The sequence below is a fragment of the Macrobrachium rosenbergii genome, chromosome 4 (genome assembly GCF_040412425.1).
Source record: "Macrobrachium rosenbergii isolate ZJJX-2024 chromosome 4, ASM4041242v1, whole genome shotgun sequence".
In the NCBI taxonomy this organism is placed as follows: domain Eukaryota; kingdom Metazoa; phylum Arthropoda; class Malacostraca; order Decapoda; family Palaemonidae; genus Macrobrachium; species Macrobrachium rosenbergii.
The window spans coordinates 43088348-43104340 of record NC_089744.1 but is presented as its reverse complement, the minus strand read 5'-3'; the positions used below and the strand labels follow the sequence as shown (position 1 = coordinate 43104340).

Genomic DNA, 15993 nt, shown 5'->3' with positions numbered 1-15993 from the left:
ATAGTATATTGCTAATCTTAATTAAAGGAATTCTAGAAATCACGTTAATCATACCTCCTCCAGGTTATAGCGTTGCACGGTACATTTTCTTGAGCACTCTGCCAACTGGATGCTCGATTTTGTGGAATTCCCGGTAGAGGATTAGTGCCGTCAATGCACCTCATGCGGTGCATTGAAGGCATTGCTCAAGGTTCTTTGCAGAGACCTTTCGGCCCCTAGCTGCAACCCCTTTCATTTCTTTTGCTGTACCTCCATTCATATTCATTTTTGTTTCATCTTACTTTCCACCCACTCCTAACAATTGCTTCATAGCGAAACTGAGAGGTTTTCCTCCTGTTACACCTTTCCCAGCGCTTGGCCTTTGGTCTAAATTTTATATTCCATTCGATTCCGTGGAATTAATGCTGAATATCTTTCATTGGGTTGAGAGAGAGAGAGAGAGAGAGAGAGAGAGAGAGAGAGAGAGAGAGAGAGAGAGAGAGAGAGAGAGAGAGAGAGAGAGCAACAACCTTTATAATGAGATACAGCGATCTTGTTGAAGAGTAAGGTGTTTAGGCCTTTATAAGATATCAAAGACGAATAACATTTTCCATTTCATTGATTCATTTATGCTAATCTTCAAATTTAATTCATTCCCTATTCTTATAGTTTTCAATAATGAAGATGCTATTCTTGCAAACGAGCAAAAGCACAATCTTTCCAAAAAACTAGCATTCCTGTGAGGAATGATACTTCCAGTTTATCCGAGTACTATGCAAGTTAAATAAGAGAGAGAGAGAGAGAGAGAGAGAGAGAGAGAGAGAGAGAGAGAGAGAGAGAGAGAGAGAGAATTTTATTGCATATTGCACTACTAATGAAGTAATAGTAGCGTTTCTTGTTTTTTCTGTCACGGGAGAAAAATAAAATACGCTGAAAAAGTAATTGGAGAAATTGAATGAGTGGGAATTAGCGGTCATTTCAATGAAGGAAGGGTTACTGTCGGTAAATAATAATCTACAATTATATAAATAATTTGTATCATTTATAAAATATAAAAAAAATCCTTTCAAACACCTGAATGGTGTTCCACCTCAGTGTTTACGTTAAAAAGTTTTTTTTCAACGTAGGAGGAACAACGTTCAGGTGTTTGAAAGCTTTTGTTTTAATCTTATATAGATAATACAACTTATTTATATAATTGTGGATTTTGATCATAGTTATTCGCGACACTGCGAATTTCTTAGCAATAATGGTAACAATAATTTTCCAGCAAATATGAAACAACGTCGATAAAAGTAGCCAAGCTTAGCTATGAGTGGGGACTTTCATTTGGCTACTTTAGCGAGCGCGAGAGAGCGAGGTGGGACCCTGGCAGTGACAGAAGCCATCACTCAGTAGTGGTTTGTTTACAGTGAGAGATCCCAGGTGTAAAGTGTTGGACAAATCCCTATTTCCATATTAGAAAGTGACCACGTAATTTAAATATTGGGCAAAATGCCGCCGAATGACGAAAAGGACGTGCCAATGATACCTTGGGACAATTTCAGCAATTGGGTACATGCGATATGTGTTGTTACCTTCGATTTGGAGCTTGGCCAAGCTATGGAGGTAATGTGAAGGCGTTTTAATCAGTTTGAGATGAAAAACGATTGCACGGACCGTTGTCTATTTAGGATGAAATAACCGTTCTTATTTAACAATGAATTAGGAATTTGAAGGCTGGACCGGAATTTTTTCTTTGGTTTTATTGCTCAAGATGAACCGTAGACTAGGCTAGGCTGGTTTTCTACAAATAGTCCTAACCCAAACAAACCTTAGCCTAGTAGCTTTACAGTATGTTGGCAGGTGAAACAAGAATAGGCGCATCATTGTCTTCATTATTGCAGGGTGGGTGTTGTCTAACTGATGATTCTCGGTAATAGGAAAGCCAAATAGGCTAGGCACAAGGCAATATCACTTGGCTTTGACCAAGTTAGGGATAAAGCAACATCTGTTCAAGCAGTTTTATGATGTCGGGTTAAGGTTGTTGGCCAGGTAGGTAGTCCCCCTCCCTATATATATACCAGATATATGAATCGTAACCACTTCATCACGACGACGGACACAGGTTCTACCGACAAAAAAAACTTAACCTTTCCTGGATTGCCATGTCCTGACTGAACCAGACCTTAGGCCTACCTTCCTAACCTTATTTAAGGTGCCGTGCCCTAACCTGGCCAGGGGGCGCTTTGCCCTCCCTGGACGCCCCCAAGTATCACTGAACATCAAAAGCATGGACTAAACTTCAGCTTGGAGGTAATGTTGGAGCCTGCCCCCATCATTTTGAAAACCACCCCAGTATTTTTATGAGTGCCTACTGGTATGCATTTCCAACTAGGCTGTTAATGTTACTGTAAACCATTCATTTTTATGTTTCCTCAACCCAGTTTATTAAACAAGCATGGAAGACACTAGTGGGAAACCAGGATGGTTTGAGTTTGGGGTTGGCAAAATCAAGTGAAATTCAGGATAGAAATGGTCACAAATGCATAAAGCTCCAGGTAAGGGGTCAGGGAACACAACAGTTTCTGTCTAATCATTACTGATAAAAAAAAACATGGGTACAGTATAAAGATGCCATGAGGCCAAATGCAGGAATGCATCCTAACCATAATTTTCTTAACCTAATCTAACATAAGATGCCTGGTCCTATATGATCAGATGGTTAATTGAACCTCTCCCATTGAACCTGACTAGGGTAGTGCACTGTGGACTAAGTTGTAGAGTAAAATATAGGCTAGATATGCATCATTAACCTACCTTACTTAGCCTTATTATAACAGTGTTCATTGTCCTACCAGACCAGGGACAAGTCCCATTAATCCCACCCTCATCATAACCAGACGCAGAATGCTACAGGTTGTAAAAGAGAAATAGCCTATGAATAAAATTTGATCCCATCCTGACCGTACGTAGGCTATGTGGCCCTAACTGGCAAGGGGGTACTTTTGGTTATCCCAGTTGAGCCCTTCAGTGTGTAGTTTTTTTGTTTCTTTCTGGAGACAGTTGTCAGTGGAAGGAATTATGTCCAGATGGATAGCATGATTTTACATCTTCATATTGTATATAAAAGGTATCACTTAGTATGCTGGCTATTAGATTTGGGTAAAATTGGGAGGTGTCGGAAAGCTATTTGGAACTAAACCACTAGAAATTGAGTAAGTTTTTACTTGTTTAAAAATAACAATTCCTTAACAAGGAAGAAAAAAAATTGGACAAATGTTTGTGTACAGAATAGCACATGTAGTTCAAGACCTAACCCTTCCCAAACAGTGTCCAAGAAGTATTTTAACACTTTCTAAACAACTGTCCAAACATTTGACTTAGAGTATGACACAAGTCTTCATATTTTTACAGGTAAATGTATAACTTGACATTCACATGTCCTAAGGAAAATATGGCAAATTGACCATCTTTTGACCATTTCTGCTATTTACTTCCAAGTTGTTGAGGAATTAAAACTATCATTGGGTGCCTTTTCTGTAATTTGTTTCTAGCCAAGGTAAACACCTGTCCCAAATGAATTTTCATTGGGTATAATTTGAATTTTGTCAGTTAAATCCAAAACCTATGCCATTTCTCTCTGTATCCTTTACTAACATCAGCCACTTACAACAAAAAGAACAACTGTCTTTATATTCTTTAGCAGTACAGTAATTGTTTTTTATTACAGTATCTTAGTCTGTTTGTTGATTAAATCAGTTACCCGTAAATCTCAACAAATTGCTGTGGGATGGTTGGCAACTCTTGGTAGATAGTATAGCCTAGTAAAGACCTTGCTGAGGAATTGGAAATCAGTATTTGATAGTACAGTACATTTCTGGATGAAATGTCATTTTAGGTTGCAGCCTAGCAATCCCCTCTCTCTAGGCTACTCAAAATTGTCTTTTGTTATTAATTTATAAGGTATTTATACAAGCAAGAAACTAGCAACCTGATTTATTTTAGTTTATTTTATTTATACAGTCCTTCCTCCTAACCTTTACTGACCCATACTTGTGCATTGTAATGTGTCCAAAGCAAAATTATTGAAACCTGACTTGATTGTATTTTACCATTACATATTCATCAGATATGACTAATGACCGATGCATTGATGATATTTATATAATAGTCATTTTGATTATATTGCATAAAGGAAATCTTTGCTATCAGTAGTCAGGATACTTTAAGAACTGAATTGTAGTGCAAACTTAAAAAGGTACCATGATGAAGGGTACTGTATTAAATTAAATTTCTGGATTTTTTTTTTTTTTTCATCTTATTTCCTTGTAAATTTTGGCAGAGTAGCCTATTCCTCAGAAAGTAAATTGGAATAATTTTCAAAAGCATCCAACAAAACGTAACTATCTCAATATTTGTTACTGAAGTCACTTGAAATATTATAAAAAAAAATCTTAAACAGCTCCGCCAGGCATTCTGCATTCCTCGTTATATCAGAGGTGAAATGTTGTATGATCTGGAGCTAAGTATTAACGCTAGTTCTAGTAGAAGTATATTAACATAGGCTATATAGGCTATAGACATATTTACGTATTGATAAGCTGCATATTTATTGGCTTTAAAAATGTTGTCAGGTCCATTTACTTTATTTATACGGAATTTAACAATATTAGTACAGTACTAGTATTACCTTCGACTAAACTCAAATGTAACCTTTGACTTTATGCTTACTATCTGGCATTGGTTAGAAAACATATCTTTTAAAGTTCCAAGAAAGCCAGGTATAATAATTAAAAGTACACTACCTAATAGTATATCAGATATTGATGTCAGGAAATTAGGCATCTGGCATTAGCACAAATGGTTAACCCAACGCTACACTTTTAAGTTATACAGTATTGTTTTCACGTCTCAATATAAGGAGCAGCATGGGACACGTACCATCTGAAAAAACACTAACTGAAATACTGGTAGGCCTATTTCATTTAGTGGTATTTATCCTTTAGAACATCAACAGCCTATTTTTTCATAGGTCATTAACCCTAAATTTTATTTACATTGGGAACTAACACTGATATCGTAAGTGTCATCAGTTCAGGATTTACTGCTTACTGTACAGTACTTAGAGTTTTGCAGATTGTCAGCATCCTTACTCTACTAGCGTGCTTTGATGCCTCTGCCATTACTAGATTAGAAGCCTTTTGATCTTTAGTATAGGCCTAAACTAGAGCATCTTTCCACTTCTGAGCATGTGAGCTTTTGTATTTTTTATTGTCACCTTGAAGCACCATAATAATGTTTTGCACTTTTTATATTTGGTTATCATACTTTAGATACTGTTTACCAGTGTCTGCTGTATGTTTTTTATTAGTTTAATATTACTTTCTCTTTTTGTCTGGCCGGGTTACTTCTTAAAGTGTGCCTTTTGCTGCCTACTGGAGATGGCATTAAAGGTTCTTCACAAAATTCCGTTGTGCCCCAGCTGCATTGCTTTTTTCCTCTTACTTTGCTGGTGTTCCCATGAGAATCATCCTTACCCATATGGCCTATGCATGTATCCGTACCTCGCTCCAATTTCTATTTTTTATTTAAGAACAAACCATTTGGTCGAGCCTCTCTAAGAATTTATAAATGTGACCCAGTGGTCTTATTAAGTTCTTCATGATGGTAATCTCTTTTGTCCGTAATTTAGAATTCGCGGATAAATCACACAATGCGTGAATTCTTTACATTTTAATAAAATTGCATCACTTTGGAAATTGTTATTGGTGTCCAGAAATGAACTATATAGCATGATGACAATACAATTTTGTCTAAAACGAACATTTTAATAAAAATACAATGATGCTAGAAATAAGTACAAAAGTAATAATTATCAAATGAAATACATGGCAGTTAGCATTTTCGACGTCATGAGCTTGCAATTCAGGTTTATGACATTTTGTCGTTTTTTAATGTGTGAGTGTTGTGGTATTGATAATAATGTTTCTGACCAGTCACAAGCATAGGCTAATAGTATCATGAAAGTCGTCTTAAAAAGTGAACATGAAGCAAGTTTTTCCAATAAATTTTGGTTATTGCAGTGTGTGTATATATATATATATATATATATATATATATATATATATATATATATATATATATATATATATATATATATATATATATATATATATATATATATATATATAACACATTGTGTGTATATACTGTACATATGCACATGCTGTTTTTCCCCATTTTTTGTATTTCGCCAGAATATTTAGAAAGCTACAAGTCATTTAGTTCACTTATAGCAAATTCTCTTGTTACATGAATTCACCGCGTGTTCACTGTAGGCTACACAAGGTGCCTCTTAGACTGAGAATCTATAAGAGAGAGTCATTGCTTTCGTATCATTCGTAGTACGTAATTGTCTGTATGCAGTACAATAATATGGAATGTTGCGTTGTCCTTGCCAATAGTGCCTCCGCGATTTAACGTTTGCACAATTCAGTTAAAAAAACCGATGGTCTCTATTCACGTTTAATATCAAGTGTAGTTCTTTGATGATGCTAATTACCCTATCAGTTGGACTATGGAGCATAATGGTGATTAAACTTTGTTCATAGTTGACTTCGTTTAGAAAGGAGATCCTGAGTTGCATGATTCTGCGTGGGTTCTCAGCATGTTTCCCATCGTATAGAAACCTTAAACATCATTTATACGAGTTGATTAATGCTTTGACCTTATTGAGCCAGATTTGGTAGCAAGTGTTTGCTGTTGAATCGCTGACTTTCATTTTTCTCTGTATTAGCTTTTTTTTCTTTGGGAATCATTAGGTTAATGATTTAGTGAGGAGCTTATTATATATTGTTAGTCCATTGTGTAGTAAGACCTTTCATTGAAGATCTCTTTGCTTTGAAGTAACATCAAGGTTTTAATAAATCCCCATAATGGCTGCTTTTGATGTAGGGAAACATGAAGTTCATCCTTTGTTTGTGTCACAGGGCATCCCAAGTCACCCGATTCCTTGAGCCTTGTTTTGAAATGAATGCCTTCCGTCTTAGAACTTAATGTGTTTAGATGGCTGGTTACATTTGATCTTTATAGTTTATACATGTGTATATAATAATGATGGTAATTCTTTATATCCGTGAAAAATTCATGGTGTACCGTAGATGCATTATTTTAAATTTGGCCGTTATTTCTGGAAGATGGTCGTTTGGGTACAGTATTGGTGAAAGGAAGCTTATATGGTTCATAACGAAGTCCTTTTAAAGTTTCCATACGCGACCTTGAGAAGATCGGTTCAAGGCCAAGCAAGAATCAGTCATTTTGTTAGTTTGAGCTGGGAAGATGTACGGCTTCTAAGTTCATGAAGGAATGATTACTCAGCAGTTACCATTCGTTAGTATACAGCCAGTGAATAAGTAAGCAAACAAAATACTTTGGGGTACCACGAATGATGAGTTTTAGGAAGAAAATTTGATGAATACGAATGGGTTTGGGGCCTGGTGTCGTGAATATCCCCTTTCAGCGGGTTCTCTAAGCAGGGTCGTCCAGGACCCACATGGGGTCGTCCAGGATCCACATGGGGTCGTCCAAGGTCTGCGCGTCACGTTCGTGAGGTTGTGACTTGAAAGAAATGACGGGTTCGATTTGGTAGCGTCCGTTGGGAGATATTCGCCACCTGCAAAAAATGCCTTTTGCTCATGGAACGGTAACTGACCTTGAATATCTGATTTAAATATTATTGGATTATCATTATGTAAATTATGCATTTGATATTTCTAAGGGGGCAGGCTTGTTGGCTATCAGAAGCATATTACAGTGGAATTTCAATACTTTTATGAGATTCACAAAGGCATTTACTTTCTATAAGACATTCATGAAATAGAGTTTAAAGATACTTTAGCTTTGGCACTTCACAGTTGAAACTTCACGAATTGGTGTCAGGATAAGAAGCAACAATGATTTATATTTAGTTTTTTTTTTTAATCTCTGACCTGATGTTACATTGGCAACCGGTTTGCCGTTAATAGACTTTGGAAGCCTGCTATTCAGTATAAATCTGATGATAATTCAGGCTTAAAAGTGCCATGGAAGAGTGAACAAAACTTGTTGAATTTGACGAAGGTTTGCAGGCTCTATCATCCATTGTTTTATCCTTGAAGTGCTGTGTTGTATGAAGGTGTTTTTACGCTTGTTTCAGAGTTGTTTTCGCCGCTTCTTATATGTATATTTTGCTATTTCCATACATAGAAAAGAAAAATCGAAGAAGGAAATAACTAATAAGTAAAAGCAGCAAACTTAAATCTTTACTAACGAAAACGGCCATAAAAGACGAAAAGACTAGGCACTGAAGCATGGGGCTCTGAAGTGCTCAATTACTCTTTTGCTAAAAATTGTCTTAAATAGTACTTAAAGGAAGACCATACCAGTTTCACAGTAAAATAAGGACTTCTGATATTGCTGTGCCGTACTTTGATAAGAGAATTTCATAAGGTCTCCAGGATGAAAGTAGGAGCATGGGACAAGTTGTGATATTTCTTCCATTTTGCTTTGTTAGACCTTGGGAACTAAATGTTCGTTGTTTCGGATTTTCGTTATTATATTTCTTACAACGGCAGGACAAGGTTCAGGTTTCTCTACCGCGCGTATTTTCCATTGCACCTTCTGGAATTTGGCTGGGTTTTCTTGGCAACAATATTCTTGACGCTCATAGAACCGTGGTATGTTCCTTAGATTCCTACAAGCCCCTACATCTTGGTAGTATAGGCTAGTTAATCATTGTAACTTACCAGATTTTGATTACAAGAACACTCCATTCTAGGACAGTCTCTCTCTCTCTCTCTCTCTCTCTCTCTCTCTCTCTCTCTCTCTCTCTCTCTCTCTCTCTCTCTCTCTCTCTCATAATTTAATTTCCATGTGACTACGCATGGCCATTGTGTTGCAAGGCCAGGCTGGAAAAGTTTCCAAGGTCGTGGAAATATTGAATTTTGGGTCAACTGAGCGATGAAAACTGAGAGAGAGAGAGAGAGAGATTTTATTGGAAGAAAATTAATGTCCCCGCGTCATACAATAATGGATGAGACCATTAAAGATTGGAGTAGGTGCCAGGATTTTTAGCCCTGAAGGTGGTCCAAATGGTCGGGTTTCGGGAGGGGATGAATTGATAGGAAAAATTCTCTCTCTCTCTCTCTCTCTCTCTCTCTCTCTCTCTCTCTCTCTCTCTCTCTCTCTCTCTCTCTCTCTCTCTCTCTCTCTATTTGACGTTTAGCGGAATAAAAATGAGGGAAATTTAATGACTATATAACAATGATATTAACATTCTCTGTCCTTGTCATGACTGTCTGTCAGGGGTTGATTGAATGTTATCTCTCTATAGCCTAGAGACGCCAAAAACGTCATGGATGCATTTGCAGTGTTTCTGTGCTGGTTTAAAGAGGATGGTATCTGAAGAGAGAGAGAGAGAGAGGGGGGGGGGCGATAGATCTTTTATGGACATGATCTCTAGCTGTTATTGGGAAGTCACGGGAGAGCCTTCACTTATGTCGCTTCCCTAAGGCTGGGTCTTTGTTTCGAAACGCACATTACTAATTTCACTTCGTCATAAGTCAATTGTCTTTGTTCTCCAATGACAGATGCCCCCATTCCAGTATACAATGCATTTTGTTATGTGCACACGTTTGTATTAGGACTTATTTAATGTATATCGTACACTATGTTTATGTTAGGCAGTGCGCATCAAGCCCACACACACACACACACACACACACACACACACACATATATATATATATATATATATATATATATATATATATATATATAGATATATATAGAGAGAGAGAGAGAGAGAGAGAGAGAGAGAGAGAGAGAGAGAGAGAGATTTTAATCTCTTGAACTGCGTAGTTATAATTAAGTAGGCCAACGACCTTGGCAGAAAACTGTGTGAGTGTGATATGGGAAATAACGCTTCATGGCTACAAAGAATGGTAATTGCGTCCGCAGAAATAAAAATTTCCACTTGTCGCCCTGGTCATGGGAGAGCGGAAAAAATATACTTTTTCTGTTGCTACCAACAGAGCATTGTGTATATATCGCGGTGAAAGATGAGTTTGATTGCAGTCATTACTTCCGTTATGGATTTTTTAGTTCACAACCATTCTTTAACCTTTAGTACGTGATTGTGAATGAGAAGTTATCTCATACAGACACAAACCTTCACACACACACACTATATATATATATATATATATATATATATATATATATATATATATATATATATATATATATATATATATCAGTGCAGCACGAAGGAACGCGTGCTTGAGAATATTATAAAATCCACGTCAGAAGGTGAGTGAGTGAAAACCGGGACTTTGAACCAGTACTTTCTTAGTTTATTTTACGTTTTCAAGTTCGACCTTGAAAATGTAGAATAAACTACGAAAGTACTTGTTCAAAGTCCTGGCTTCCATTCAAATTCTGACGTGAATTTAAAATTCAAACCTTGTGGGCTCAATAATGAAAGCACTGATATGGGATGTAACTTCAGAATTGAGTATAAGGTACCAGATTCAGTTAGAGTTACACCCAGACCCAGTACTAGGGTTGCTGAAAGGGGCGCTGGCATTGCTCTCTCATTCGGTAGAATATTCAGGAACTTGTATAACTTGGGTTTGAATGTATGTGAGGTTTGATTTTAAGTAATTGAAATACAGCCAGTCAGACATTTCAATAGGTTAGAGGCCGTAAGTGCGAATGAAGAGGTGTGAGAATTTTCGGCTGGGTTGTGACACAGAGCATCTGATACCAGTTCTAGGATTTTGATGAATTAAAGGCAAAGGTTTTAATGGGCGTGTTGGTAGATTTAAAAGCAAGCCCTCCTTAATTTTACAAACGTATAGAATTTTATAGCATTCTTGCTTACGCTGGATGCTACTTAGTTTCAAAGCCTTTAGTCTAGCGAAGCACGGAAGATCGTACAAGTTATCAACCATTTTAGCGTAATGCCTGTGCGCCTTCCGTGCCTACAGCATATCTGTTATACTCTAGCTATGAAAGGCTGAGATATTCCTATAATATAATTAGCGACGTTGACACCTTTCCCATCTTGCCGAAGGTGGTACCCAAAAGGGTACCTTTTGAGGATTAACCTCGAAGTTAAGGTTAATCCTGAGAGTGGACATATTCGAGCGTACTGTACAGCTATTTGCTTTGGTTTATAAGTGACTTCGTTTTTAAGTAATGTATGCATGCATGTGTGTTAACGTACGTACTTTGAAAAAATGTACAGCAAGGTCCAACTATGATGTTTTGATCTTCGTGTTTTGCTTTTATAATGACGAATGGAGGGAGGTGACAGACAATCCCCTTATTACTGTGAACTGTTGTCACTTCCCTTAATCATCCATACACGGGGAAATGGCGGCGCCGCTCAAAAAATCTGCCAAATCTACCAAATTATCGCCCTTTTTCCCAAAAAGTTTGAACGGGTTGAAGAAATAATGGCAGAAGTGTTAATCACCTTCGAGTCTCAATTTTTCGTAGCCAGAGTATAGTATCCACGCCGACTGTTTACGACAATTCATGCTTTTCTGGGTATGAATAGGCCATGTGAAGCGCGTAAAGATGATGACTCCCAGGTAGGCTATTTCACTATAGTCTTTCAAACATTGTAAGATCGCTAGGGTGTGACCAGGAAAAGAATACAGCGCTGCAATGTCTATTTATCCCTTTTAATCTCACCCTCGAGGTTAATCCTTGTTTATGGCTTTACCTGAGATCTGTCATCTGCTGTATTTCTTTTTCTAAAGAAACAGCGTTGAGTAAATTTTAATTGTTCTTACTGATTCTTTTTTTCTTTGCTGTGCTTTTTGGGAGTAATGATCATAGTTCTGATGATAATACCATAGGGTATTTAATGCATTAACACCAAATTTGCGTGGGTGGTTCGGCAGAAATAGCTTTTCATGCCATTTGATTACAGTTCATATTTCATATTTACAATTATTTATTGTTGGCATGATTATATATTAATGTTATAAACAATTTCCTTGGCCCGAAAGTGAAGATGTTGGCAGTGGGAAGATCTGTTTCCGTTTTGACTGTCCATACCGACGCTGTCCAGTGATGCTGGCTGCTATAACGGGGCTATTGTGTTTTAATCTGAGTGACGACCACTACCGCCCTTCTTGTTTTTGACCGAGCTGGTCTTTTAAATGCCCTCGCTGACCACGTGTCGGGGAAACTGAGGTTTGGTAGCGGCGGCCAAAAATTATGCCGTATCTCTTTGTTTTTACGAAAATAAATTGGGTTTGTACTGCAAATATGTGAAGCCAAATGTTTCGATTATCTTTAAATGAATAACATTTTTTTTATTTCACTTGAGCAAGCTCTAACGAGGCAAAACTTATAAATGATTGCAACGAGACGTTTGACAATGCCCGAATTCCTTACTCGTCCCACCTCAGCGATATTACAGTGCTTCAAAGACTATAGCTGCCCTATCGTGATAGTATTTGTACATGGGTCAAGGTAATGATCTGATTTTTTTTTCTTTTCTTTTCTTTTCTCACCGAAGTATATATGCTCGAATTTGCCCCGTTGCGTTGTTCGTTTACGCCCAGTGACAGACTTTTACTATGTATTTCATTTTGTCCGAGGACGAAACTCTGGTCAGATTGGGACGAAACTCTGCTCAGATTGGTAGCGTATTCACAAATCTGTTCCGGTGATGTGATAAGTGCTAATTCTGCTTTTCACCTCTTGTTGTTTGTATGCATGTGATAAATTCTGTTATTTCGTTAATCTCTACCGCCTGGTTTTCCTCAGCTTGATATTCGGCCAGCTTTTTTAATCTAAAGCATTATTCATTTTCCTTTTTAACTTGGAATATGTATGTAGGCTATTCCTCCCAGGTAGATTCTTATATGTAGGTCCGAGTTTGTCTGATTCTTCGTACCCTTTCGATGCAATATTGTAAAGGATTCTGGGCTCTGTTTGTTTTTAATAATTTAATTCATCTAAATCAGTAGGCAGCAAGAAGCGCTTCATTTTAACCCAGCTTATCTTGTGGAGGTTGAATATCGGTAAGGAGAGAGAGAGAGAGAGAGAGAGAGAGAGAGAGAGAGAGAGAGAGAGAGAGAGAGAGAGAATTAGTTGGACAAGAAAGAGGCGTAGGCTACATTCACTTCAGAGGATACATCGATGTCTGTAATTGAGCCGTATCCTTACATGGCTGTGTAAAAGTGACACGATGCTAATGGAAATTTGTTTTTACATCGATGAATCTCTCCATCTAAACAAAACAATGCTGCTTTACTGAGGAAATGTAAGAATACTCGGTGATCAGAACCCGAAATTGGAGGATGAATAACTGGAAAAAAACATCATTTTATGGGTTGACATGAAAACCACATATCGAATTTTGACCCTGCGTACAGAGCCCAGCAAAAAATTCCATGCTTACAGTTATTACAGATTTGTTTTGATGACACGCAGGAAAGATTAATAGCCTTTTCAAAAATTGCTAAGACACTATGTAAACCTGAACTTTGCAAACCATTTACATTTTTGTGGTAGTTCTTGTCACGGTATGTTTCTAGACCGTGGTTCTGATAATAACATCGGACGTTACTTGCATGAATGAGTCCGAGAGTATCTAAATTTTCCAGATAATTTAACGTTCGTTACCTATCATTTTTTTCGGCGTCGATGTCTAATACTTTGTAAGAAATGCCAAGGCCTGCAGTTCTGTAGATCTTGAGTATCACCACATTGATTCTCGAGTTATCGTATGTTGTCACACGGAAGTGTTGAGCTTTTAGCCCATTTGGTCATAAAACCCTGCTGATGCAAGATTAAACCTCGGGACTTTGGCTTGCAAATTGATTTCTTGTATTGGCTTGTAAATCGATTTCTTGTATATTTAAAGCCTATTTCAGTCCCGAGGTTGATACTGGGAAGTCCTTTTTGAGAATAGTTGGTCGTCAGTAAATACGGTAGATAATTAGTGTTCTACCAGAAACTTTTGTTTTCGTGAATAAATCTAAGGTACATTGAATTGTTTGCTATAGGGCAGGGCCCCGTGGGCGGGATGTGCCGTCAGTGCACTTTACATGGCGCACTGTTGTCGTAGTAAAGGGTATTTGCAGCATAACTTCGGCCCCAGTGCTTAGCTTAACGGAATAATTTTCATAATCAATCAATGCATATAGTGCAAAGCTCTTTTTTATCCTCAGAGATTGGTTTTGTGACCACTATTAAATTTCATGTGACAAGGTCTGTATAAAATACGGAATTATGTATTGATAGTCACATCACATCCCCAGCAGTAAGGACCATACTTCGTTGCCTTCTTAAAAAGCAAATGCTTTGCGCAATCCTTTGAACCCAAGGCGCTTTGTAGCTCGTTCATATTTCTGGTCATGTACGGGATCGAGTTCTAACTAATGATTCGGTCATAGTTTGAGTTTAGTAAGTTTAACCAGTATACTTTACAGTGCCATTAAAAAAAAGCAACCGTGTCTTTACAGATATAAAGATGTATGAAATTAATGATAACTCATCCAGTGAAGAACTTTGATGAGACTAAATCAAACATTCTACTTCATCCCATCCTAAGGACAGCTTCAACGCCTACAGTAATGGTCAACTGTGATTTGATTTTCTTGTTGACTGGCATACAGCATACCTAGATGAATAAACGAAGTTCAGCGTAGGGAAACGCACCCACTTAAACAGACCGAACTGCCGAAAACCACCACAAAGCAGACAGCTTATAATGTACTTTAAAAGTCAACCAGTAAATGAAAAATCAAAAAGCAAGAAATAACTACACCTTTAGATACAGTACCTCTAGTACTATACTCCCATGGTAGCTAGCCGCACCTGATATCTGTCCTCTTGAGCTGCAACTCACTAAATTTGCATTATATTCACAGGAGACTTATAAGATCCTAGGTAACCTTGACGATTGGGATTGAGAAAGTCCATTTGGATTTATTCCCATTCAGAATTGTCTTATTGGGAGTTAACTGCCGAACTTAGCATCTATGAGTATTTGTGGTTTGTAAATATTTTCTTTTTTATTCCAGATAAATGAAACGGTTTTCAACATTGGCCGTTGTAGGTGGCCGTGTAAGTGCAAATGACCTCAACTATAAACCAATTTCCATCTTTCCCGTACTTTTGAAAAATTGCCGGAAAGTTCATCTTAAAGCCCATATACAGTTACCGTAAAACTAAGCACTAATTAAATCTTGGCTGATAGTAGGCATACATAAAGCAATTAACCACCTGTGATGTCCTTTGTTCGAAGGAAGTGAGAGGGAGGAGTAGGTTCGTTGAACTCTTTTCGAGATTATTCATTGACATGGAAACTTGTTTTCGGTTTTACGGATGTGATTTCTTTATATATATATATATATATATATATATATATATATATATATATATATATATATATATATATATATATATATATATATATATATATAAAGATGATAAAGAGTATTCTTTAGGCAATACTGCAATATCACACCCTCAACCCTAGACAGACAAACACACATATACATACAGGAGAGAACTTGAGCCATCTAGCGCTGGAACTGTAGGGAAGATATTTCATTTAGCTTTACTGAGTACATAATGGTAATTTCGTGTGGAATAATAGGCTACATGTGCTGTAGCACCTCCATGCTTGCAAGTATGTGTAAAATTATATGTACTCAGTAAAGCTAAATGAATTACCTTCCCTACAGTTTCAGCGTTAAATGGCTCAAGTTCTCTCCTGTATATGTCTGTCTAGGGTTGGGGGTGTGGTATTGCAGTATTGCCTAAAGATGCTCTTTATCACCTCGCTAGGTATTGTCTTCTGCAGCTGGATGTGGGATCCAGATCTTATCTCCTCTATCCCTCTCATAAGTTGCGTTAGACGTTGTCGTTTATCCAGTCAGCTTCGAAGAAGAAGAAGATTAAGTACTGAGAGGATTACAACACTTCACTCAGTTTTGTAAGACGGATTTGACTCATATCCTT

At 37.3% G+C, this 15993-nt stretch overlaps 1 protein-coding gene across 1 annotated transcript in view; it reads left to right on the top strand.

The window, feature by feature from the left end:
- The first annotated feature begins 1313 nt into the window (after positions 1-1313).
- LOC136833538 (protein DENND6A) overlaps positions 1314-15993 on the top strand; it is a 97283-nt gene continuing 82603 nt past the window's right edge. The window contains exon 1 of the mRNA XM_067095764.1: positions 1314-1587. Within this exon, the coding sequence (XP_066951865.1) occupies positions 1474-1587 (114 nt within the window). The 5' untranslated portion in view covers positions 1314-1473. The remainder of the gene's footprint in view (positions 1588-15993) is intronic.